The sequence below is a fragment of the Dermacentor albipictus genome, chromosome 1 (genome assembly GCF_038994185.2).
Source record: "Dermacentor albipictus isolate Rhodes 1998 colony chromosome 1, USDA_Dalb.pri_finalv2, whole genome shotgun sequence".
NCBI lineage: Eukaryota > Metazoa > Arthropoda > Arachnida > Ixodida > Ixodidae > Dermacentor > Dermacentor albipictus.
Genome location: NC_091821.1, coordinates 361,672,103 through 361,692,297, shown reverse-complemented (window position 1 = coordinate 361,692,297; position 20,195 = coordinate 361,672,103). Strand labels below are relative to the sequence as shown.

Genomic DNA, 20,195 nt, shown 5'->3' with positions numbered 1-20,195 from the left:
ATATATATATATATATATATATATATATATATACCAGTTGAATCGTCCACATACGTTTAATCCTGTTAACGAATTGGTCAATCTTATATTTACGAATTTTTCTACAGGATTAAACCTAAGTGACAGTGACAAGAACTTTATTAGCGTGTCCCGACGAACTTGATTGGGGGGAACCGAAGGCTCCCCAATCAAGTTGGTGGCCCCGCCCACGGCGGGAGAGGGAGGTGGTGACGCTCCACGACGTCGCGGGACCTCTGGATGGCCTGTAGTTGGCTCGGATAGGTGGGCGAGTTATTTCGAGCCCAGATGTAGATGGATGTTTGCCTAGGCAATTTCTGGGCCTAAATGTATATCGCCTTATAAGTATCAGTGAGAAGTGCGGATTTATGCTATATCTATCGCCTACTGGATGTGCAGTTAGGTGAGTCCGCCATGACCGAGTCAAGGGTGCACTAACGAGCATGCACCACTCCCCTTTCTGTAAAGCATGCTCACCCACGTCGAGATGATTGCTGCGGTTGAGCAAACCAGCAGTAAACAGAAAGAAAATGGAAGGAAGCACTTGTCTGATAATTTAGAATACTGTTTTTCAACGGCAAACGTGGTACAGAAGGATAAGCTTCTTTAGTATTGCTTACCATGTGGTTTTTGTAAATTAAATAAGCAATTCAAGCAGCTGAAGATCCAAGAAATTACAAGAAAAGTAAGACACACTAAGCGTAGCGAATGATACCAATAACCGTAACAATCCGCAGTTCAAAAGTTAGAGTGCAGAATGTTTGTGAAGACGTGCAACAAAGGTTGTTCGAATAAAAATACAACACGAGAAATAAGAATCCTTGGGGATATAAAGTGGGGAAGAAAACCTAAAAGTTCACAGGGAGAGTTACATTATGGGGCCGTGAAGCTTGGAGAAAAAGGAGTACTAGAAAAACTCGGATCGAAGACCCACTGAATTGCAAAATCTGCCATGCGGATTTGCCTATTGATTTTTCAAGCTAAAGGGTCCAGAAAATAAGCCGCATAACAAGGAAACCACATCAGAGTAGCGTAAGAATACTCGAGTGGACTTGTCATTAGGCTGCGCCACTACACCACTCAAAATTATGTTCAGCAGTAGCTGACACGCTAAAATGAGAAAATTAACAGGTATATGTTTGTGTGACATGTTTGATATCGTGCATATAATTAGTCATTTGTGGAGGTCAGTGGATGGATCAAGAGCTGAAACATGAGGTTGCTTAAGCAAAATAGAAAATTGGGCGAGTTGTTGTAAGTTGACCATTTTGAACTGCAGCGCAAGAAACGAAACAGAAAAGAAGGCATACCGACGATCGAGCGTTTCTGACTTTTTCCACATGTGCAAACTGAGCTAGATATACGGAAAACTTTCGACTGTGAATTTATTACCTACATTTCTGAGATATATGCAGCACTTTTGTTATTGCTCGACAGGAAACAATAAAGCGAGGTTATACTGCTAGGACAGCGGAGGTTATTTGAATAAAAACGCAGAAGATTTCCAGGTATGATGTGGTACGAATGTAAAACGTTTTTTTTTTGCCTTGATAATATCTGACGAAGCCGAAGAAATAAAATACCAGTCGGCTTTGTCGAAATGCTTGAAATGATGTCCACAGAATTGTCTGCCGTCTTTCAATACGAGTTCTCTACGATACGTTCTTGACGAAAAGCATGTTTGCCTGGCTTGGTAACTTACATTAAAGTTTTTTTGAATCAAAGTAGATTGTATGCATTCTTTAATTATTCTGTTGCTGATAACATGGTGGGTCTGGTGGCGGTATAAATTTATTGTTTTGCTTTAGATAAGACATTTGGCCTTGCAATCATACTGCAACGCTCAGGGCTCCTTCCAGACATCTCTGGTCATTATCAGTCGGAAAATAATTACATCCTCATTTACTGCTTCATTTTATTATTTGTACGTGGTTACGGTGAAGCTTTGTCGTTGAAGTGTATTCTCTTTTTGCCGGTACATGTTAGTAAAACTTGCACTTTAATCTGTGAGAACTGCGACAGCAGAAATATTCACTGTGCTTAATTAATCTTGCGTTCCATTTCCACTCTTTTCCTGCAATGAAGATTAATAATTTCCAGCTCACAAGTTGAAAAAACAACTTGTTTACCGTTCTAGCTCAATCCGGTGTCCGAGACTCCTTTTGTAGAAATATTGTGTGATTCTCAGGAGTATGTTCACTAAGGAGGACGAATAAACTTTATTAATGAGCAGACGAGAATGACCGTGCATAGGTGGGTGGCGTATTCAGTTTAGAACTCCGTGGTCTCACGCAACCCATCGTGCTCTGTCCGCCAGTCGAAGCTATTCCTCAGCGCCCGAGCTGGTCAGCAGGCCCTTCCGCTGTTTGTTCACTAAAGAAAAAAGATATAAATGCTTAACAGTCTCCAGGAATACCTTGTAACGTGGAACAACTCAAAGGACGGCGGCGTCTGCTACGACTCCTGATGCCATTTATTCATTAAGGCGGGTGCGCCTGGGATAACAACGCTACGGAATCGAACACTGCGCACAGTGATGTATTGGAAGCCTATAGAGAAATGGACACAGGTTTGAATGAGAGGCAGGATGTAGACAAGGAGGTTTAAATAGAATTTTTAAAACCTCCTTGGATGGAGCTGACATACCTAATCTCGACATTGTTTCTGGCTATATTCACGAAGTTTTCCAGTACAGGAACAGGAACACTTGAAGCTGCTTTAATGCTGTCCTTTCTCGTGCTTGAGCTCATCTCATCGGGACCACATAGGCTGGATTGCCCCCTTACGGTAGGACTTTATAAGCAGTAAATATACGCTCTTGTGCACGTATTGTAAAAGTGCGACAGGCCATTTCTGGCGTGGCGCACAAAGAAAGTTCCATTAGTCTGGAGGCCTACGTCCACCAAACGAGCCAGAACTGAGGCTCTGGTATTGTTGGGACCAATAAATGGTATTTCTTGTTCTTTCATATGGAGGGCTAGGGTTGACGTTAGAATTGTGTCTGGATTTCAGTAATTAAGTCTATTCGACGTCCAATACGTTTTACACACAAGTAGCTTTTCGTGCTTCACGCTAATAACCTTCTAGTCAGGTTTAAAATATGTGTGCTTCCGCGAAAATATATTAAACCAACATAAGACGAATTTGGCCTGAGGATGACTAAATTTGGAATCGGAAACGCAGAATTTAACAGCGTCTAATATTGAATAGGCAGTGCGATGTTATCTCAAAGGACACTCATAGATTTTATTTTCGTTAATTTCTCGGGCTATGCTCCAACCATCTTCACTGTAAACCTCCTTCAAAAACTTCCGTTTTGAAATAATACTTTCTGAAAGTGCTTGGCATAGCTTAAAAGAGCTTCATACCGTGTTATTAAAATATATTTGACAAGATAGCAGTTTACCGTGCCGCGAAACAACATTGCCGGCGTCTTTTCCAACACAATTCCAGCACAATTACTTTAGCACAAGTAAAAACGTTTTTTAGACAGATATTGAAACATCCGCCTTACTTTAAGCATTCGCACGTATGCATGAGTCGTTCGTTGAAACATGTTTTAGTTCTCGTTTAAAGCACTGCAGAGAAAGCCGAGCCATTTCGAATGCCGTTTACGCACATTTATGTGGCATTTCTGCATAACAAAAATTCTTCGAGGGCCCTTTAGCCAGCTACAAGTGACTAATACATTCCATGCTGCAAGCACAAACACCGCGTTACCGATTATAAGCGAGGGAATCATTGCACCTATTCACATATTCACATGTAGCGCAGTTGTCATGTGTTTTTACCATCGACTTCTCCCTTTCCATGTTTCATCAATTTTCCCTTGCCACGGTGAAGAGAACAGGCTAGAGAGACGCTTCTCCGCACAACCTCTCCTCTTTCAAGCGTTTTTTCTGCCTTCACTCTGATTTGTTTCATTACGACTGTTCGATGCTCAGCCTCAACAACTGTGGATACACCAACCGCGATGGCTTAGCGCCTATCATGTACTTCTGCTGAGGACAAAGTCGCGGTACCGCAGAGGGCTACAGTTAGAGAGCAACTGCTCGCGCGGACTTTAAAACCACAGGAAAATATGTTCAAGGCAACGTTGGCCATTATTACTCGGTGAGAGACACACATGTAAGCAGGATAATTGCACAGCAGAATCATCTTGAGTTTGATATTTAGTGTGAGAAGTTGTGTAACATAACTCCAGGGGGTCCAAAATAATCCTGAGCATTCTCCTACAGCGTCCCTCATTTACGTAAAGCTGTGATTTCCGGGCGTTATAGATCCCACTATTTAATTTACCATATTTCGTACCGGCACTGTGACGCTCTTCGCTGCTGACGATGTTAAGGTAAATACCATTGTAAAGCACAACCATATAGGTACAGTTCAATAGTGCATTCTGGGCCTTGTTGTGCACTTGTATAAGACCAGCTATATCGATTTCCGCATTAAGAGACCAAAATTAATACAATTCGTTTCATAAAGAATGCTGTGATAATTTGTGCTACTTATTTCAGAGAAAATTCGGCAGAAACACTTATTACTACTTACACGTGGGAATACGAAAGCATTAAACCATTCGTAGGCCTCGGAAAGTCATGAACACGCTCATGAACGTATGTACTATATGGACACCTTTAGGCAGTCAGAACCATTGAGCCACCGTGACGTCCTGGAAGCATGCTCGTCTCCCATCCCGGAGGCCCGCTTTCAATTGCCGCCCATACAGAAGCGAAACCAAATTTTCGTTTAGAAGCCATTAGTATACTTTGTTTGCAAGAACCTCCCTGAGAAATTTTACGTCAATCCGAGCATTTTTTTACGTGTTTTTCCTCTTTGCGTCGTTGGGCCTTTTTGGTGCCATCTTTCTGTTCCCCCTACGCTGATGGATTTTTGCGTAATGAGGCACATATTGCTTTCGCAGTAAAACCTATTTTGTAGGCCCACGGCAACGCCATGCTCGATGCTACAGTTCATATGGCCTGATATACATCTGACGCTGTACATCTGGCCTTCGTTACTGACGCACCTGCTGAACAGACATAGTGAGCTTATTATATTTTGAGGACATGTGACAGTCTTAGAACCCAGCACCTAACCTAGTCTGCACCTAACCTAGTGTGCAGAGAGTTTCGCTGCCACATTTACTCTCCACGGGCATGAAGCCACGCGTATTACTCATTACCCCAGCTTCGGCGCTAAACCCTTTTGCTTTATTGGGTCATTAATTACCGTTCACTGCACGCAAGTGTACAACCTTAGCATGACTGCCTATGCCCGTTGCAGGGTCCGGTAGTCACGTGCTTTTTATTTGGGGTTCATGAAATTGAAGCGGCACGATACTTTGGCGGATTATGAAAGAGCGAGCTTTGGCTTCATTTGTCAGCTAACGGTGTTCATATGAGGCCAGCAAGCACGCGTGCCTTGTATTTGTCAATGAAACCGTGATCTCGCAGATAGCGTTTCACTCGACTAGGTACACGCGCTCTAAGCGGGAGCATATCCACAAATTTTTACAGCAATGCAGGTTTCGGCCTGCTCTGCAAAGTTTGTCATGTTCCTCCAACTGCAGCCCATTAAAATCTTCCGTTTACCGACGTTGGGAAAAAAATATATACCTAGCATTTCGCCGTCAATGACCAGGTGCCCAGGCACGAGCGTGGGCCAGAAATATGCTCACTGGTACTGTTTAACACAGAGTCCGAACTACGGGGTCTTGGAACTGCAAATACCACTTTACGTCATGACGCGAAATAGGGTTCATCACGTTCTGTTGCGAAGCACTTTCACCTGAAATGATACAGAGCTCGAGTGCGGACACGACAGGAAAGTGAATGAGTTTTCGGCATTCCCCAAAAGTAGAATGTGTACCCGTATTATTTCTCCGGCGCACCTGCTTCGTTCAGATAAAAACACTGCCAAGAAGTAACTTATTCTGATGTAATTATTGTGCATGTTTCATTGTCATTGTTTCAGAGGCTGGGTTGGAGATAAACACTGGAACCCTTGTTGCCGCCGTCCTGAGCGCAGTGGCCGCTTTTCTCGTGGTCTTCATTGCACTGATGCTCATCAAGCTGCGGCACAAATTTATTGCGAGAAATGGTGGGTGAAACTTATAATTCGCAGTTTTCTTCCCCGCGCGAATCTTTTAAAGAATACGTTTGAGCCAAGAAAGCGAATATAAATCGTGCAGTAGCCTGTGCTTCAGCTATCTCTGGAGTTATTCAAGGAAATCTTTTTGGAGGGGAGGGGAAATATATTGACGTACTTTTTTCTTTCGCTTTGTTGCGCTTGTTCAGACATTCTTGAAAATTAGATTTAGAAATGTTAGACAACGCAGGAAACCTGCACAAAGCTTTGTTCAATGTCTACGGGAGTGATCATTCAGTGCTAGATGCTCCGGAAATTTCTGGGGTAATTTGTAGCACTGGTGTTGCGGGATTAAATTCATCAGTAATAGTCGCTATGCTTAAGACATACGAAATTAAACTCTATAGAATGCGTCATTTTGTGCATTTCCAACAGGGAGCTTTGATTAAACTAAATATAGCTTGAATATATCCCAACGATGCTTCTAGCATTCACACCACAAGAAATACGACTGCTGAGGCAGCGGGTAGGCATCTAATGGTAAAGAAAAGTTTGATAGCATGTTATGCTGCTGTAACACGTGAAGGCGAAAGCCTGCTGCACACTTGGTAACGCACTGAGTTGTATGATTAGAGGGGCCAGACTTCTTGCACGGCATAACGAGTCGTGTGACGCTTTACGTCGACCTCCTCAACGACACATGCGAGCACTTAATGCACTTCCTAAAGGTGCAGCATGCTTGTCGCCACCAAGTGTTACACATGTGGAACACAAGCCGAACACAATTACGTCGCATCCTCTCAACAAGGGAGTGCATCACTCGTGGCCGAACGCCTTGCTCCCCCCGCTTCGCACGTCGTACCTCGTTTCTCGCTTGGCGAGCATCCGAGGCCGTAGCATATTTCCGAGGCCCACCGTGCAATCCGCTAGGCCCCGGCCGAGCGTCCTCCATGACCGCCTCTCTCGCTTCGCAGTCGACTGTCGCCACAACCGCCGCCGCATCCTAGTGACGTCAGCGACGCAAACTTGTTTTTCTGTGTATGCGCTCTGCTCGTTCCCCTCTCCACCTGCCGCTAGCTCGGAGAAGATCACGTGGCTCTTTTTTAGTACCACTCGACTAGTTTCCGCGTTTTTTACAAGGCCATCGCGCAACGAGCCACTTCAGGCTTTCGCCTTATAAATGTAGAAGTATTGATGTGAAATGTTAGCTATATTTCGCATAGATACAATGCGCTTCGAGCGCTTGTATTTCTCGGCTTGCAAGTTGTGTTGCAATGCTATCTGTGCATTGTCTTTCAGAGGGGATTGTAGCGATTCTCAGTCAGTTTTAAGGTTGGGCTCATTTGGCGCAGTGGCTAGAGCACAAGCGCATGGCATGACCAACACAGCAGTTACTTCCACAAGAAAATGATTGCTGCTGGAAAGCCGACATCTAGCCTATATTAGAGCGACAATCTAGAAAAAGATAATTACGTGGGTACCTCAGCAAAACAGTTGGATTTCGTTAAACGGGTTCTTTTTTAATGCAGAAGGCGAAAACCGCACACAGACACAAACACACGCGCGCACGCACACGCGCACATATACGCACAGCACACTCTGCATTTCAAGTAATAAAGTGAAGTTTGTTGGATGGACAAAACCGTCACCAAAGAACGAGCAGCAGGGGCTAGTTATGTGACGGGATGGTTTAATATAGAACATATTTCCAAGCGCGCATTTTTGAAACTTTCTTTTTGTCATCGATCGTTTTCACTAAAATATCATTGTTAATAAGTTATCCTGCGGCACAAGGCGTGCCTATTGTGTCTCTTCTGCTATAAATGGGTTGCTGTGGAGAGATTGGAGAGCGCCTCGGTTACTCTGTTTCGCTATGTTACCCAGCGAAAAATATATATGAATAAATGATACGGCTTCGATAAATAAAATAAATAAAGATTGGATGAAACGTAAAATGATAACAACATCGAAATGGTGATTGCACTGACGTCTGTCCATGTCGCCACCGAAATTTCTTGAACGCTGTCTCCAATTCCGCAGGGAGAAAAACTTGCCTGATTAGATTAGGCGTTCGTCACGAATAATGTAGTACATCCTCGAATGTACGCCAGCAGCCGCGATCAATCAGGTATGTACGGTGGGCCACAGATAAGTAGTGGAACAACTCCACCTGTGGGATTAAATTATACGAAGGACGACTTGACTGGCCGCCGTCGTTGTGAGTCGAGTGTTGCAGGTATTTCTGGGCGTAAGGTCGTCCGATCAAGAGTTAAATTCTTGGCCCACACTTTTTTCAGTGTTAATCACTCACAGCGTGACAATATTGAACTTCCCTTCTTTACCTTCTGTACATGCAGCCACCGACAGTTGGAATCAAGGCGACTGGTAAGCAATTTAGGTTCTATTGTCTTAACCGGGAGATATGAATATTTGTTTCCAAGTTTTTACGCCTACTTTTCTTTTTTGCCTGCTTTATATTTCCATGGCATTTTCCATTAAAGCACCGAACCTTCACTTTGACAACCATTTTGAGAGATAACTTGGTTGTTTTGCATCGCCCCTAATTCAAAATAATACTGAAAAGGAGTTACAGTGTACACAGGTATTGCTACTATGTGCTGTAAAGCGACAAGTATAGGAGGAACAGAGAGGTTTAATTCTTTTGAAGTCAGCACTGTATGAAACCACCAAGCAATGAGGCTAGTGAAAGTGTAGGAGAATTGAACTGCTCTTGTTATTTAGAAGTAAAAAAAAAAATAATACGCACGCGGGAAACGAAAGTGAACGAAGGTAGAGCTAGTGGTATGGGGAAAGACAAAGTAGCATCTTCCGCACGCGGCTGTTGCCACCTTCATGTGAGGTGTGTATGAAATAGCAAATGCGATAGAGCATCACGCTGTCGATAAGACAGCTGGATTGCTCTGACAGGAGCCTGGGTCTGGGGATATGAGAGATGTTGTAGAAAAGGGCTAGCTAATTTTCGCCTAAGGGTTTCTTGAAGTTGCACCGAAGAAAACAACTGCTAGCCTTGTACTGTATTGCTATGTGCTGTAGTGTGATTCCTCCCACACCACTGAGTGGTGCAATCTACTGCAATTACTAATATAGAAACATTTTGCGCGTAAACAGACAAGGGCGTGAGGAAGGGGAAAGAACACAGCGCTCGTGTTTTGTTCTCTCCATACGCCTTTCTCTTTTTGTGCGCGAAATGTTCCAGCATTAATCAATACCGACTTGCTCAGTAGTTTACTCTTCGTACTACAATGAGCAACGGATGTTTGGATTCGGTTTTTAAATCATATTTTCTCTCCTAATTGTTTCATATGTTATAACCGCAATAATATTTGGGGTTAAGAGCGCCATACACTATTACTTGCAGAAAGCCATAACTGATTCAAACAATGTTTCGTTCAAAATTTTTTTTAGAACTTCTCTCATATCCCTCGCCCATATAAATACTCCCGTCATATGACTCATACTTCTGTACTGTCTGACTCTGAAACCCAATGTAGCCATCCCAATGAGAACGAGGACCTCAACACCGACTTGAGAGGTAAGTAACGAACGTTCATCAGATCACTGGCGAATGCATTGCCCGTGTCTCTGTGTCTGGCTGATCGTGTGATTTCGCTTAGAGGCGATGACGGGGACACCACAGTTGGTGGAGAACCAACGTGCGCAGAAAAAGAAGACAAACGAGCATCAGTGAACAGTGCGAAAACATAGGTGTAGAGGACGCTCTAGCTTGGGGCTCCTATCTAAGCAGATGGGAAAGGAGAAATCGCTTTTCTTGGCAACCTCTACGCCAAATCCGACAACGTTTGATCCATTAAAAGATAGTTTAAGATCTGATAACTACTGGAAACAAATCTTTATCAAAGCCGTCAATATTTTTATTCAATTCTGTAAATTGTACATAATAAAGAGCATCTAAAGTGGGCAACATTCATGTATTATACACCACTTTGCAGTACACCACTAATACGTGAGTACGAATTTTGCAAAATCTTTGTCAACAGTGTAACAAATTCACATGAGATATAAATTATTTATCACATTTCCTGGCCCTTGCGCTACTAAAAAACACACATTCATTTATCACATTTGTCCGCTTTGGATATTTTAACAGATGCAGTTTACAGAACTGTAGTATCTCTTCTTGGTGCAGAGTGACAGATTTGTAAACTTCATGCTCACAATTTTTTTCAAGTTTCCCAATTTTCGGCAATGTTTGTAAAACAATAAAGGTGCTAAATCAAAATTCCGCTTCCGATATTCACTAGAACATTATTTTTTCTTTAAAATGCAACAAATCTTGTTAAATTGGCCCAGGCGTTATTCCTCGGCCAATTTGTGTGTTTTGCGGGTATTTGAATAGGCGCAATGGGAGTTGGACCGGAGCTAAAGCTTCCTCTTAAGGGCAACAAAATGAGATGTTCCGCCTAACTAAGTTTAATTCAACAATATTCCCTTAATGCACTTCACTTGATATCCCATTTTATGGCGATAGCTGAAGACTCCAGACGAATTCGCGTCGTCGTCGTCGTCGTCGTCGAAGCCCTGAAATTCCGTATAAAGTCAAGTGCGATGTGATCGCGGCCGAGTGTCACGTGTTGTAGGTGCGAGAGAAAGCTTGTGAGGGTCAGCTTAGAAGGATGGTGGCTTCCCGCATCTGCGTCTTGTGCGCGCAAGGGAGGAGTGCGTGAAGGGTGTGCCCCGTCTTGACGCGCGTGGAAAAGGGGGGAGGGGGGGAGGAGACTCGAAAATGTGTGCGCGCTAGGAGAAAGAGGGGATCAAGTTAGTGGGCATCTCTTATTTTACTCCGGCTCCGGCTGCGCGCGATATCTTAGAAATTAGACATGTGTCCGCTGCAGCAAAAATTCCGCAGACCATTCAGCTTATCCTAATAGAATGCGAAGGGATTCACTCAGTGAGACCCGTTGGTAACGTACACCTTCCCGAAGCGCTTGGATTTAAACTGGACGGTAGCATCAACCGGTCAGCAGTCGATATAAGGAAGAGACGTTTACAGTATTGATAATTAAGAAAAAAAGCAGGGCAGAGGTTGCCACCACCAGGTTCTTGACAGGCATAGGCAGCGGTGCAACGTAGATAGGGAAGTTTTCCGGAAGAAAACGAAGATTAAGGTGATGCATACAAAAATACTAGAATTAAAGGCATCTACAGCATTCAGGATTAACTTAGGTAGGCTAGCTGACTATTTGTCACCGCCCGGTTTCAATGGGCATGCCAATAAATCATCATCATCACTCAAATATCTCCACAAATATCTGTACCCCAAAAGCGTTGGCACGGAATGGAGAACGAGTTCAGCAATGTTGGTACTCAAGTACAGGGTATCTTAAAATGTAAATAGAAAACCTCAAGTCATAAAAAAGAAAGTCAGAATAACAGACAAGGTAAATTAACCGCAAAGCATGGAAAGAAAAAAATGACCATGGAGATTTGCAAAAATGGCAAGAAAGAAATAGGGGGGGGGGCGGCAAATTTGTGCAATAACACAAAGTGAGTGCCTCACTATTTGAGGCTTCAGCTGGCTGCCGGAGGACAAAAATATACCGGAGCAAATATGCTTCACAGAATGAGGAATGCGTGTGCAGCAAAAAAGGCCCAGAAACGACTCGGCATGTTGTAATAGAATACCAAGATAATGACCAAGCAAAACCCGTAGCGAGTGTCCACCTTCCAGAAACGTCGGGATTCAAAGAAAATTGAACAATTAATTAATCAGCCGTCGAGATAAGTGCGACGATTAGAGTATTGGTGTAAGAGAGCAGTGAAGAAATTGGTAGCACTAAAGTCGTTTCAAGCGTAGGCAATGGTACAGTATAGTGATAGAGGATTTATATACGAAAGTCAAAATGGAGATCAGATAGGAAAAAAAGGGCCAGATAGCGATAGATGTAGTAAAACCTCCTTAAATCAATCAGGCTAGGTGACTATTTGTCCCAGCCCCGTTACAAAGGGGATGTCAATAAACATAACTATTATCATCATTATCGTCATCATCAACACCACTCTAGTGCTTGGGTAGTAGGTTGGGAAAAGTAAGTTAAAGTATATGTAATCCGTTTCCGGAACTGTGAGGCGTGAGGATGGAGAGGCTCGCATAGTACAAACCGCTTGGAAATTAGAAGGATGTGCAAAATTAAAACAAACATATAGAATTGAGCGCTGGCTTATCAAAAGTGCAGTACGGTTGGGAAGAACAAGTTAAGGCTATGGATACGTTCTCGAAATAAAACTTTAGAAAAGCCGTTTACCACCTTTCTGGTTTTAATTATGCTATCCTTGGGTGCCTCGACTCTTGGGCACTTTGACGAAAAGGTTCGTGCTGCCATCCAATATTTTCTGGCGGGATCAATATGATTTAGACTGCATATTCGGACCTTAAGCTCTAGTTTTATTTGCACTCAAGTAACCTCGAGTAGTTGTCTTTTTGCTTTTATTTTATCCTTCATTCTCATAAAATCATTCTATACAATCTATTTCCTTGAATCTAGTGTACGTATTCTCATGGTTTGTTTGAATTTTTTATTATTTTATTCTAGACCAACTGGTTTCTGGCCGCTCCCCCTAAGTGGGCTGTGCCACTAACTACTAGGCTCTACATCTACATCTGCAGTACTGCAGTCCAGGAAATCTGTAGCCCATAGTGCTCGAATTTAGAAATGGATTACTGCTTTTCTGCTCCAACAAACAAGCTGACTGAGTTTCTAGCTCTTGGTATTCATTCTTGTAGTTATAGATATATTCTTACGCGTCTTTGTAGCACTAAATATTTTCGCTTGTGCTAGAACAAGAATTCAAATACCTTGCCCTGAAAAGGCAGAGTGGGGGGTTACGATGAAGGAGAAATAGGAAAAGTAATTGTTGCATAGTACCGTTAATATTCATGGCTGTGTTTAAACTGCTTTAGACAAAGCGCATAAATCGTCATGTAGCACTGCAGGGATTCACACTGACTGTGTGTAAAACAACGCCGCCGAATAGGCCACATTTTTTTATCGCCGGTGACACAGTTTTCGGAACTAAATGCAGCCTCTTTTTGGTGGAAGAAACAGGTTACGTCAACTACTACGCCGTTCTTGTGGCTCTATGTGGTCAAAGTATAGTTCAAGTTGCTTACTTTATTTATTTCTCGCGTAAGTGTTTGCGATGAGTTCACTGAAAAGAGCAGCGCTGCCTGTCGAAAGAAAATCGATACTTCATGCTCTCGGACAAAGACTCAATGATCAGTGCCCACAGAGCCCTGCGCAGCGCGGCAGTCTTTGGGGTTTTCGTTTCGTTCGCAGGCTCAGAGACAGCGGCTGCTGCGCCTGTTCATCGACCATCTCGGAAGACCTTCTCTTTTTACCTTCCGAATGGTCACCAGGTGGCACCGACATTATACTTGAGAGGGATGCGTCAGTGCTAGGCTCTCCACCTTGAGAGAACCGTATGCGTATAAGACATTAATGAAGGGTAAAGTTATTTTATTGAGGTCTGCACGCAGGCACTTCTTTTACCTTTTGCGCAAATATAGGTTGAGCGCTACGTACGAATTGAACTCATAGAAATTTTATTTTCTGCCATGGACAATTGCTGCTCAAGTGTGCTGCAGGAATGCTTTATTTTGCATTATTTTGTCGGCACGTCGTCGCTGCTTGACTGCTCTATAAGTATTTCGATTAGAGAAATACTCTTCTCTTATCCCACTGTCTTGGCAGTCTGAAGAATTAGTAACTCAAGATTATGCCAACAGACCACGATGAATACTTAAGTTACTAAATGATAAAATTATGTATTATTAAGAGTGGTATCAATTTAGTCGATACCCATGCAGTGCACTTAAATTCGCTCCTTAAAGCCTGTTTCTGTCTGCGAGCGCTATTACATAGATGCGCTCTTCGGTGTTCACGTTTCATAATCACTTAAATGTCATTTTGTTATCTCGAATTGTCAAGTTCGCATCGCATGGTAATGAATTTTCTCAGAGCACTAGGTCACAAAGGGCTTAAAAAAATGTTGGCGTATCTCATCTGCCAGACTACAGACAAGCGCAGTATTTCCGCCCGTGACTCTCTCGGGGTGCAACGCAAGTCGCGCGCGCTATTTTGAAAGGGCACTTTAAATCTAATTATAATTCGCCATACCTCTATATCAGCGCATTTTGGTCACCTCGGCTATGACGAACGTCGGCATGTTTGCGCTAATGTTAGCTTTCGTGTGCGCGCCTTTTTTGGCTTTGGCTGCACGTTTTCATAAAATATTGCAGACGTCACGCACCCTCGCGCACTCGACTTGCGCACGCCCGTGGTCTGCGCTGTTACAGTGTGAGGCACAGTTATATAGCCGCGACATCGATCGCCAGTGGTGTGGTGTCAGGCGCGGCGATTGGAACGGGAACCAGTTACTCTTACTTCGTACCAAGCGCCCCGCAGTTATCGACATGTCTAGGAACTAGTTCGGCGTTGCCACGCATGGTGCAGAATGCAAGGGAAGTGACAAGGGAAGTGACATGCCATTATTGTGTTTTCTTATTGGTTGCTATGCTTGCTATGCGCCGAAGTGAGCGACAGTCATCGGGAAAGAGGGTCAGAAAATATCTGCCTACGCGTTAAGATAGGGTTCTAATGAACACTCACGCTGACTGAGCTATAGCCGTAATTTTGTCACTGAGCAGTCATCAGTTTAAATAAGTATTGCTCGAATATTCCGAGAATATCGCTTTCTGGCTTCCCGCATTCAGGAAAGTCGCTCTAGGAAGCGGAAATAAACCGTTTTGTTTTCGATGCGAAAGCATCAAATGGCCCATTGAGCGAAAAATCCGGCAGCGTCTCTAGCAGCGAAATGGCACCAAATTCCCGATGGCTGCGACCCCACGTCGCTAGCGGGCCTCGGCAGAGTGTTTATTTATTTCCATATTTATTTGTTTGTTTAATTATTGATAAAGAGTATTCGCACATTCGAATCGGCAGACAAAATTGTGCAATAACGTCGAGCCTTATTATTTAATGGCGTGCGCCTACTCAGCAGCAACTCAACTGTCAAAAGATGATCAGATTTTTCTGGGAGCCCTGAACTCCTAAATAAAGGCGTATGTTGGCATGGTATGCTTGTAATGAATCCACACGCCGCTGTTAATTTAACCCCACCAATGAAGGCACGGCACCACTTAAGGTAAAGGCTCATACAGTTGAACGTCCATTCGCTTCAGAGAGCGTACGTTATGGCCACCTTGGCTATCAGTAGGCACTCAGTGGGGAAGTCGCTGTATGTTGATGCTTGCCTGTTTGGTAAACCGGTTTGTGCGCGTTTCTTAAGAAAAATAATGCTCATTGCCTGATTGTGAAATGTTTAGTATAGACGTACGATCGAATGCTGAGACATAGGGATGAACATACGCGCTGGTGACGAGTTTTTATTAGGCTCGGTGCCGTCACTGCAATGCTTTGCTGTGCTCTGCTTACCTGCCGGTGTAAAGATTTCCCTAGCTGCTCTATTTGCACTTTCTTTCTCCAGGGAGGTATAAACTTTTTTAAAACAGGGTTGAAGTGCCTCAGACAGGCTGGCCAACGTTTCGATAGGTGGACCTATCGCCTTTGACGAAGATAGGTCCACCTATCGAAACGTTGGCCAGCCTGTCTGAGGCACTTCAACCCTGTTTTAAAAAAGTTTATACCACAGTGTGCCATTCCATCTGCCAGCCCCTTTCTTGTTTTTGGATCTCCAGGGAGGGTATTGTAATACGATGATGTTTCTATGGGCCTTTCTGGCACACTGATCATAATCGCCTGCTCTCCCCGCCCTTTCCGGCAGCCGTAAAACATTTTATAGACTGGTGCCTCCCGCAATTGAGTTTGATGTTTCTGTTCTTCAAACGAATGTCCTGAGCTTAACGTTACAGTGAAAACACCTAAGACGATCCACAACGCTGTAACGTTAAGTTTAGAATTATGTACCAACTAGGCCCAAATGAAGTGTTATTCAAACGAATGACTGCCTTGTCTTTTTTTACCGTTCATTCTTGTGCAGCGGAAAACATGCCCGACATGATAACTACGAAGCAAGTTGTCTTGTCCAAAGCGGGCTCGGACGGTCCGCCGAAGATTTCCCGGTCCAAAGTACGCGCCTCCTCGCCGTCCTAACCTGGGTCGTCACCGTTGTCGTGCGAAGGAACTTCTCACATCTCAGCGGGTTCACTGGACGAGCGTTTCGGTTCTACGAGGCCCGCTTTCATAGTCACCATCGGTTGTCGGAAAATGCTCAACCTTGTGTCGTGCCTTAAAGTCGCTTTCTCATTCGCGTCGACATGTTGAAGACCCGTTCGGCGGCGGTGGACAGTCGTCCTGTTGCCTCTCTCTCGGTGGTGTAAATAAAGTGAACCTGTGAGAACAGCAGACATTCTTTTGTGTCTTTCCTAATAATTTCCGCGCCTTGTACGAAATGGGTTCTTCCGCATGTTTCAGTAAAGACGGTCAAAGAGAAGCTCAGCTCGTCGACGGTACTTTTTATTTTCTAGCAATGCCATGGACGAGCCTAGGCTCCTCTCAGTGTTTTGTCGTGTTTGTGACAGATGGCAGCACACGATTCAGGGAGCTATGCTAGAAGAAGCGAATTCACTGTTTCTGAGGATGCATAAAACATGTTGGCAACTGGAGTCTCTAAAAAAACAACTTGGCAATTTTTGGTTACACTTGGCCAGATTAGCGTGGCATGGAAGGGTTATATGACTCCGCATGTATACCACACAAATATACATAAGATCTGGATGACGAATAAATGCAATTGGCTGATCTCAACCCCTCAAGGAGCATAGTGTCGATGAAAGTCCGCGAAACAGTGCATCCTGAGTGACTCTTCAAAGGTTTTTTAAAAAGACAGATGATCTAAAACATAGTAACATAAAGAAACTTATGTGTGTACCTTCCTGCTTTGTGTCTGTGAAGGTGTTGTTTTTCTACCAGTTTTGAGCCAGGCTGTTTCAACGGTTGACCAGCTGCCTCACGAAAATGACGACGGGTACAGTATAACGTGTATGCGATGCGTAGGTGTTTTGATAGATTAAATTACAGATCAGGGAACTCCGTCCAATTAAGAAAAATGTTTAGAAAATCCACTAGAGTCATTGTACTTACTTTGCTTTTATTACAACTTGAACTAGAATTACTATGTTCATAACCAATCTGGTTGTACGTTCTACTGGCAGAAGTATATGACCATACTATGACATTACCGTCATTGCTTTATTTAGAGAACACCCAGTCAGATTTGGGCACTCAATTTTCTTCGAACCCACACCACCTCTCAATGAATTAAAGATGTAAAAAAAAGGAAATATCCAGTCGTACACCACATATAAAGCACCTCACAACCTTTAAGCCTGTCCTCGGAAGCAAAAGAAACAGCGTAATACAAGCAGGCTTTGCAAAAACACACTTGTGAAACCGCCTACTTTCTTTCCATTCTCCCGTAGTGGGTAAGAGCTATTGTTTGGAAGCGAAATGAAAGAAAAAACTGGGGCTGAAGCTCCTCAATGATAGTTGTATAGTGCATTTCATTCTTCGGAATCATTACTTATGAAACTTATGCTCTCCCCTTCGAGGCAAGACTGCCATGTTTTAACAAAAGTTTGGGCCAAAGTGTATCCTACAATAATTACTAGAAGAAACTCTGGCGCTCTGATTGTTGCAATGATGTTTAGTGCATAAATATGTAAGAATTTCGTGCTTTTAGCTTGGGTAATTCATGTGGCTTTATTTATCACCATTTATTTGCCTTAATAGTCCTAAATTTCAAAGCAGTCGATACTGTTTAAATGCAGAAGACACGATGAACACACATAACTGCTACTAATTACAACGGTTCAACCTTTCGAGGTGGCCAAATCGAAAGGCGCTCACTCGCCCACCCACGAGAAATTCATGTGTGTCCTACACCGCGTGTCGATGCATGCGTCCGTGGCGTGATTCCGCATTCGGCTTTCGAGGAGGGCGGATGTGTGATGGCTTGCTTCGTGCGAGGTTCTTACAAATGATTAAAGTGCTGCGTTTCTTCAAGTGTTGTTTTAGGTGAAGATGAAGCGTTCATAGATAAAACAGAGCGAAATCGAGCACCTATTGACACGCTAAGCAGTGGCGCAGTAAAGTGGATGTTATGTAAACAAAGGTAAAATTGAACGCAATAGAATGAGGTGTATACATGAAGTATCAAGCTCAGGAATAGGAACAGGGCCTGCGGCAGGAGTTGGATAAACTAATGCAAATCGAGATAGCTAATCGGGTTTTCAGACGCAAGAACTGGAAGGCGTTAAAAGAATATAGAAAGCTTAGAGGAAGATAAATACACAGGTGCGACTACACGTGCACAAGATGAAAATATCTTGCGGGGGAAGTATCAACAAAGCGAGCTTTGGCAGATGAAAAGGCGTACGCTCGAGGAAATGAAGTATTGAAAATTGAATATAATGGTAAGATATCGACAGAAGGTTATCATGACGGCATTTTAAAGTTAATATCGACAGTTGTTTGCTTGTCGTAAGCCAAAGGTGCCGGGCTATGAGGATGAGTTCTTGGCAAAGGTGCTGACGCTAGACGAAGCGGAAACAATTTTACTAGAAAGGGATATTAGTATGGGAGAAATGCAGGGGGCTGTCGAGGAACTAAGCTCCGGCAAATCACCTGGTTCGGATGGCGTTACCAAGCTATATTAAAAGGCGTTCAGGGCGGTTATGGCAACATCATTGCATGAAGCATTTTCTGAGGCGCACACAGTACTAATCTGTTCTATATTTTTATTCGGCCTGCCCGCTCTGGCGTAGTTTGCTGGCGTATACACACTGTTATGTTAAAGGCTACTCTGTGCACGAATATCTTGTGGAAATGGTTGTGAAAGTGCCTGATCTTTACAAGACGATTGACTGCGATGAAGATGTGATGTCATTGTTGGATGCTTTAACACATATAAAATGGGTGTGATCTGTTACCACAAACTCCTTTTAGGCTTGTAGCCAAGATGGAAATAAAAGAAAAAAAAGTCGTCCGCGGCGTAATGGTTTCCATTTCGGGCGTCTTTTGTAGATGTACTGTGTTCGAATCTTGCCGTCGGAGAGTTCTTCATGGTGTTTATTTAATAATTTCTAGCACCGTACATTGTTTAAAATATTGAGTTTACGAGGTGACCAAGCCTCTTGAAGCCAGAAGGAGGAAAGTTCAGCAAATCCATGTACTAACAATCAATCCCATGTTGGCTGGCTTGATGTTCCCGTAGACACTAGCGCCAGAGTTTCTTCTAGTAAATATTGTATGAAACTATATGTAGAGGTTTCACCTTTGGGGCTATATATGTTTTAGCACCTGGCAGCTTTCTGACAAAGTGTCGCTTAGGAGGATCGTGTGCACACAAGTAAGCACCGGTAAGCATGCAGAAGTTTCTGTATTCACAGAAATTCACCTATTCAAGGCTGGATGCGGCTACAGGGTTTTTTTTTTTTGGGGGGGGGGGGGGACACGAAATGGAAGGACTAGCGGAACGGAACAAAAAAGGACCCCGGGCACCTAGCCACAGAAATGCGACGCATTAGAATAAAATTGTGCCTTTAGTTCTGGAAGCGTTATACTACTGCATGGCCCATTGCTGAGTGTCAAAGGACTAGAAGGCCAATGTTCTAACTCTACTCCCCGCCACCACCACCACGTATGTCAAAAGAAATACCTTCAAACTTAGAAGCGTATAAAAGTAGGAAAATGAGTACAACAGTTTCTTTCATAGAGCGAGATGTGGCAGGTAGATTTTGAAGCATTTTGGTTTTGTTAGATCATTACTCAATATCGCGCTATTAGCACCATCCAAAGCGAGAGAGGTGAGAGAGGCGAGAGAAGCGCAAGAAGGTCTTTACGACGCCGCGTGGGTTTCCACTAGTGAGATAGGAGTTTTCGGTGACGTGACGCAAAGCTCGGTTCCCCTGTAACATCAACACATGGCACTGCCCTCCGCGCACCGCTAAAGGGGGTGCGCTAGGGAATCATCACTAGGGAATCTTTTGGCATCAAGTAGAGCGTACTGGACATAATCGAGGCACCTTG

General features: G+C 43.6%; 1 protein-coding gene across 1 annotated transcript in view; it reads left to right on the top strand.

Moving 5' to 3' along the window:
• The window catches only part of LOC135911577 (synaptogenesis protein syg-2-like), a 123,372-nt gene extending 117,244 nt beyond the window's left edge, over positions 1-6,128 (top strand). Inside the window, exon 10 of the mRNA XM_065443902.1 lies at positions 5,995-6,128. Within this exon, the coding sequence (XP_065299974.1) occupies positions 5,995-6,128 (134 nt within the window). The remainder of the gene's footprint in view (positions 1-5,994) is intronic.
• Positions 6,129-20,195: the final 14,067 nt, after the last annotated feature.